The sequence below is a fragment of the Oratosquilla oratoria genome, chromosome 33, assembly GCF_046742065.1.
Source record: "Oratosquilla oratoria isolate Oo_2021 chromosome 33, ASM4674206v1, whole genome shotgun sequence".
NCBI classification, from domain to species: Eukaryota; Metazoa; Arthropoda; class Malacostraca; order Stomatopoda; family Squillidae; genus Oratosquilla; species Oratosquilla oratoria.
Window position 1 is genome coordinate 27,503,041 of NC_134809.1, and position 7,500 is coordinate 27,510,540.

The 7,500-nt window shown below is 44.7% G+C and overlaps 1 protein-coding gene across 1 annotated transcript in view; it reads left to right on the forward strand.

Annotated features, from left to right (window-relative positions):
- The window catches only part of LOC143017815 (small G protein signaling modulator 1-like), a 542,861-nt gene that overhangs the window by 458,247 nt on the left and 77,114 nt on the right, over positions 1–7,500 (forward strand). Inside the window, exon 12 of the mRNA XM_076172716.1 lies at positions 2,098–2,165. Coding sequence (XP_076028831.1) covers positions 2,098–2,165 — 68 coding nt within the window. The remainder of the gene's footprint in view (positions 1–2,097; positions 2,166–7,500) is intronic.

Sequence of the window (7,500 nt, forward strand, 5' to 3'; positions counted from 1 at the left end):
CCTACTCTTCCTCCTCTTCATCCTCTTCATCCTCTCCCTCCTCTTCCACCTCTCCTTCCTCGTCCTACTTTTCCTCCTCGTCCTCCTCTTCCTCCTCTCCCTCCTCGTCCTCCTCTTCCTCCTCTCCCTCCTCTCCCTCCTCTTCATCCTCTTCCTCCTCTCCTTTCTCTTCCTCTTCTCCCTCATCTTCCTTATCTCACTCCTCTTCCCCTTCTTCCTCCTCTCCCTCCTCTTCCTCCTCTCCCTCCTCTTCGTCCTGTTCCTCCTCTCCCTCCTCTTCGTTCTCCTCCTCCTCCTCCTCCTCTTCCTCCTCTTTCTTCTCTCCCTCTTCTCCCTCCTCTTCCTCCTCTTCCTTTTCTCTCTCTTCTCCCTCCTCTTCCTCCTGGCCTTCCTTTCCCTCCTCCTCCTCCTCTTCCTCCTCTTCCTCCTCTTCCTTCTCTTCCTTTTTTCATTTTCTTCCTCCTCCCCTTGCTTCACTTCCTCCCCCTCCTTCCCTCCCTCCGTCCCTCCTCTCCATCTTTTATTAACGACCATGGTATTACCGCTTGCCTGGCTTGTGTAATGACATCATCAGTCTAATACAAAAACAACAGCAGCAGCAACAACAACAGCAACAGCAATAACAACAACGACATCTACAACAACAGCAACAACAATGACATCAACAACAAAAGCAACAACAATAACAACAACATCAACAACAACAATAACAACAATGACACCAACAACAACAGCAATAACAATAACGACATCAACAACAACATCAACAACAATAACAACAACATCAACAACAATAACAACAACGACATCAACAACAACAATAACAACAATGACACCAACAACAACAGCAACAACAATAACAACAACAATAACAATAACAACAACATCAACAACAATAACAACAACATCAACAACAACAATAACAACAACGACATCAACAACAACAATAACAACAATGACACCAACAACAACAGCAATAACCATAATAACAACATAAAGGAGAGCAGAAACTGATTTAATAATGCCGCTGTCTGAGCCACTCTCGTAATCACTGTTGCGCTGTTACACTGAGTTGAGTGAAATAGATTGACGACTGATAGAATAAAAGGAAATAGAACCCCCCGGTACGGAAGGTGGGGGCCGGGTAGGGTCAAAGTATCACCATTTGGTGATGATAACACCATAAACACCACCGCCTTCGCCTCTATCACCACTGCTAAAGCTGTCACGTTGCACCTGCTGAGACCACATTCATTATCACCACGGTTGTTTGCACCACGATTGGTACCTTCGCAGTCAGCACCATTATTGACACCAAGAACAATGCCCAGTTTTAGTACCATCACCATCGTCATTGCTAACATCACTGTCACAAACACTATCACCAACACTAACAACACATTCACCATCACCACATCACCATCATCATCATCACTTCTCTTTCTATCACCACCATCATCACCACCACCATCACCACCACCATCACTATTCTTACTATCACCACCATCACCGCCACCACCATCATCACTATTCATTACCGCCACCAGCACATAGCTTTACCTTCATCACCAAACCTATCTACAAAAAAAAAGCGTGATTGCCGTGTATATATTTTTCGTAGGGACCTCTAGGATCACCGCTCTGGTAATTAATTATCATTGAGGACAGGAATTGCCTAACGATGCTGTTAAGTATGATCTAGATTTTGCTTCAAGTGTCTGTCACGTACCTCCCCCCTCCTCCCCCTCCCTTACCCTCCCCTCTTCATTCCCCCAATAACCGGATACTCCCCCGTTCCCCCCCACCCACCCCCATCGCACCCAAATATCACACGCTTAAGCTAGATGACCACAAAACGGCAAGCCAGTCTCTTTCGTGTATTGCATCCTAGTATGTATCTAGATTTAGACACGTGCACAAAGAACCGACATACAAAAAATAAAGAATATTCATATACATATAAATTAAAAGAAAAATGTCTATCAAAAATAAGAAGAAATATATATATATATATATGCATTTGACTCTTTTCACGTTTAAGAATTATGCTAATATATTTTTTTTTCTTTTGTTTTTTTTCTTCTTCCGCGGCTTCAGCATCTACTGGGAATACGCACTCAACCTCAGAGTCGACGAGATCGTCTACGTCCATTGTCATCAGCAAAGTAAGTACCCACAGTTCATTTTCATTTGAGGGCGTCCAGAAACAGAGGGGCATCCCCGCCACATATACTGGTTTCGAGTTTACCACCGATCGTGAAAGGCGTAAGCCTCTCTCTCTCTCTCTCTCTCTCTCTCTCTCTCTCTCTATATATATATATATATATATATATATATATGTATATATATATATATATATATATATATATATATATATATATATATATATATGTATATATATATATACTCGTATATATATATATATATATATATATATATATATATATATATGTGTGTGTGTGTGTGTGTGTGTGTGTGTGTGTGTGTCTATATATAAACTTATATATGTATGTGTATATATATATATATATATATATATATATATATATATATATATATATATATATATATATACACACACAAACGTATCATATGAAGAGACTGGCTGAATTGGAGTTACCGACTTTAGAGCAAAGAAGAAAGAGAGGCGACCTACTGACCTTCTATAGAATCATGAAGGGCACGGAAATACTCGAAAGAGAAGACTTGTTAAATCATTACAAGAGAAACACAAGAGAAAATGGAAAGAAACTCAAAAAAGATAGTTACAGAAGAGAGTTTGTACCAATTCTTTGTTTATATGTACGTGGCTTCACTTCCTCAAGTTCCATCCAAAATTTCTTTTCTACATCTTCCTCTGATTCCATTTTTCTTTTCCTTTCTCTTTCGTCCCAATAAACGTTCACGTTTTGGTTATATATATATATTTTTTGCTCTTTATTTGCCCCCTATTTCATCTAAATTTTATTTTGGATACGTATATAATCTTCTGTTTCTTATGATTTTCTGTTTCCCTCTCTTTCGTCCAAGTTTCCTTATATCTTCGTCTCCTTGTTTTGTCCCTTTTTTTCACGATTTTATTTTTGCGGTTCTTCCTTCACCGAGAAAGAGGAGGCGAGGATGGGAAGGAGGAGAGGAAAGGGGAGGAAGAGAGGATAGGAGAGAGGAAAAGGAGATAAGAGGAGTAGATATGAGAGGGGAGGAGAAGAGGAGAGGAGTGGGGAGAAGGAGAGGAGAGGGGAGGAGGAAAGGTTTGGGGGAGAAGAGAGGAGAGAAGGAGAGGGGGGAGGGGAGGAATGGAGTAGAGGAATAGAAGAGAGGGTAAGATGAAAAGAAAGGAGAAGTGGAGAGGAGGAGAGGAGAGGAGAAGAGGAGAGGGAAGCAGGAGAAGAGAGGAGAGGGAGAAGAGGAGAGGAGAGGAGCTGAGATGAGATGAGATGAGATGAGAGAAGAGAAAAAGAGTGAAAAAGAGGGGAGAGGAAAGGGGAGGAGAGGAAGGGAGGGGAGGGGAGAGGAGAGGAGATGAGAGGAGAGGAAAGAAGAGAAAAAGAGTAAAAAAGAGGGGAGAGGAAAGAAGAGGAGAGGAGGGGAGGGAAGAGGAAGGGAGGGGAGAGGAGATGAGAGGAGAGGAGCATGGGACGGAATGTAATTCAGTTCGAATCCTGAGGATTAAGCTGAACGAACACCTGAGCAATATACTGTGACGCCCGTCAGTGGGTTTCCTTTTTACTTGTTTTTTTCCGTTTATTTATTTATTTATTTTTTTCATATTTCCCTAATTCTCATTTCCATATTTCCTTTCCATTTTATTCATGCTCCGTCTGGCATTATTATAACCCATTCATATTAAATAAAGGTAAGATAAGGAAAATAAAAATAAAAGGAAAAGAAAAAGGAAAGGGGATGGGGAGGTTAGACAAAAGGAAATAGGGTGAAGAGAAAGAAAAAACAGGGAAAGGGAAATACAGAGAAAGGAAGATTAAGGAAGAGAAGGGAAGGGAAAGGTAAAAGGGGGAAGAGGGAGGAGGATGAAGGAAAGCTCCGGCGGGGGGGGAGGAGGGGTGACGGTTTCCCTTGATCCCGAAAACCTGGAAGAAGGACAAAGGACTCTCGTAAAGCAGAAACCGAGTTTAGACTACAGTCCAGGCTGCACCACATTCTCCCACTCCCCTCCACTCCATTCCCCTCCCCTCCCCTCCACTCCCTTCCCCTCCCCTCCACTCCTCTCCCCTCCCCTCCCCTCCCCTCCACTCCATTCCCCTTGCCTCTCCTCCACTCCTCTCCCCTCCCCATTTCTCTACTCCACTTACCTCCCCTCCACTCCTCTCCCCTCCCCTCCACTCCACTCCATTCCCCTTGCCTCTCCTCCACTCCTCTCCCCTCCCCATTGCACCACATTCTCCCACTCCACTCCATTCCCCTCCCCTCCCCTCCCCTCCACTCCCTTCCCCTCCCCTCCACTCCTCTCCCCTCCCCTCCCCTCCACTCCATTCCCCTTGCCTCTCCTCCACTCCTCTCCCCTCCCCATTTCTCTACTCCACTTACCTCCCCTCCACTCCTCTCCCCTCCCCTCCACTCCCCTCCACTCCATTCCCCTTGCCTCTCCTCCACTCCTCTCCCCTCCCCATTTCTCTACTCCACTTACCTCTCCTCCCCTCCCCTTCCCACCACTCTCTTTTATCTCATTTCCTCTCCTTGCCCCTACCCTTCTCTCCCCTCTCTTTCCTTCATCTCCCCTCCCGTCTTCTCTCCTCCCTGCCACTCCCTTCTTTTCACCTCCTTCCCCTTTCTTTCTTTATCCCCTTTTATTCCCCCCCTTTCCCCTCTCCTCCCTTCCTTTCTTCCCCTTCTATTTCCTCCTCCCCCCCCCACTTTCCTCTACCTTGTTCTAGGATACTCGCCAATGTACTAGTCCCCTTTCGCCCCGCCCATGTGAGGTTACCGTGGGAGCACGCCCAGTCTTTGCCTTAATGTCCCTCAGGGGGGGAGGGCTCCTCCCCCTGGCCACGCCCACCTAGACGCCACGTTGCAGTGCCCCTTTAACCACGCGTACTCGACGGCGTCATCCTTAAGAGCTGAGGTCGGCCCAGGTCACCGCGCAGAGCCCAGGAGAGGGAGGTCATCATTCTTCACTTGGAACTCAATAGACTTGTGGTCTTTCTTCCTGATACGCGTGCACACACACACACACACACACACACACACACACACACACACACACACACACACACACACACACACACACACACACACACACACACACACACCACGTCACGCTACAAGACACAACAACAAACTGGTACCCATCGGAGTTCTGTGGATTAACCGCTACAAGAACAGTACCATTCTGTCCACACTGCACCTTGTTAATTCAGTTTAATCTGGTTCTAGATTTAGCTCATACTGTGTATTGTCAGTGTATCACTGTATCACTATTAACTCAATAACACACACACACACACACACACACACACACACACACACACACACACACACACACACACACACACACACACACACACACACACACACACACACACACACACACACACACGCACACACACACGCACACACACAACGGAGACGCTAACACAAAAACAAACATACACACACACACACGCACTCACGCATAAATGCCAACAGACATATGCGTTCACACACACTCTCATAAGTACGCACATGTGCACGTGCACACACACACACACACACACACACACACACACACACACACACACACACACACACACACACACACACACACACACACAGAGTGGTGGACACTTGGAACAAACTGGACGAAACAGTGGTGCGTGCAAAAACCATTCACGAATTTAAGAGCAAACTAGACACTGTGAGATACAAAGGCGGGACACCACGAGCGTATCTCCCCTTCCCGTGAAATACAACTAGGTAAATACACATGTGAGTGCACACGCGCGCGGACACAAACACACTCACACGCAAACGCACACACACACACACACATAGTCTTTGTTCATTATGGGCCTGTAAACACTAGACACTTTCATTCATATTGGACTGGGCCCCAGAACAGGGATATTATAGTGAGCGACTACAACCGCAATTGGCTAGCATGTTACTTGCTTTTGTTACTTCGTTTTGGGCTTTGATTACAATATTCTAGACTTCCGTAAGAACATCTCAACAATGTGTCTAACACTCATTTGTGTTTAATTTCTCTAAGTTCGTCATTCAGATTCTCACTCTATGACGCAAGAGTATTTGACTTTTGGAATTTTGAAAAACGATGGATAGTTTCTGAAGTCATTTCTGCTCAATCGAAGTAGCAAAAGCGAGTAGCATGCTAGCGAGAAAGGCCTAGTGTGCCAAAAATCTATAACATAAGAACATGAGAACGAAGGAGACTGCAAGAGACTATAAGGCCTATACTAGTCAGTACCATGTCCATTACCAACCATCATCCTCATCCATAAAGTCGTCTAACCGTTTCTTAAAACAACCGATAATTTCAGCGCTCATTACATAGTTACTAAGTCTGTTTCATTCGTTGACCACTCTATTAGTAAACCAATTCTTGCTTATTTCCATCTTAAATCTAAATTTGTCCAATTTAAACCCATTACCATGGGTCCTGCCCTGCTGTCTTAATATGATGACCTTGCCTGCATCACCTTGTTAAACCATTTAAATGACCACTCTATTAGTAAACCAGTTCTTGCTTATTTCCATCTTAAATCTAAATTAGTCCAATTTAAACCCATTACCATGGGTCCTGCCCTGGTGTCATAATATGATGACCTTGTCTGCATCACCTTGTTAAACCATTTAAATTACTTTCTTCTTGACCAGCGCCAGGCGATTTTATTCAGCTATGAATAGTCTTGGGTCCTTAAGGAGTTAAACAATGTCTAAGTTAGCCAAGTATAACTTCTGGGTTAACTATTATAACTTTGTTGTTAACTGATATGATCCCGTTTGGAAACAACGCAAACTAGGAACGTCTGATCAAGTTAGGGACATAGTTGGAACAAAGGCGTTGTGGGTTCGAATCCTGCACTCCTCTCCTGTTTCCAGCAGTGACTGTTACCTGACTCAACAGTCTCCAAAGCGCATGTACATAGGACAAAGGTGGCGGCTTCGGCCGCAGATACTCAGCGCCTCCTGGCGTAGGCACCTCACTACCTACATTATTCCTACCCTGTTTATACATTTGTACCTCCACCCACGCGTTTATTCATCCATTCATTCATCCATACATCCACTCACCCCAACGAATGTAAGACAAGCATGCTTTTGAATGAAATTGAAAACCTCTAGCCAAATGGTCCCCCATCAGTTGATCAGGTCAGATTAGGTTTCGTCCACTTAGTGTCCCGGAGTCGCTGGGATCCTGGATGCTTTAGCCCGATTGGTCCTCTCATCAGCCAATCGCGTCTCCCAGTTTCTCTGACGTCATATCGTCGTGATGAATCTGAATTCGAGAGGAGGGTAAATTCACTCGCAAATGTTGAACACAGT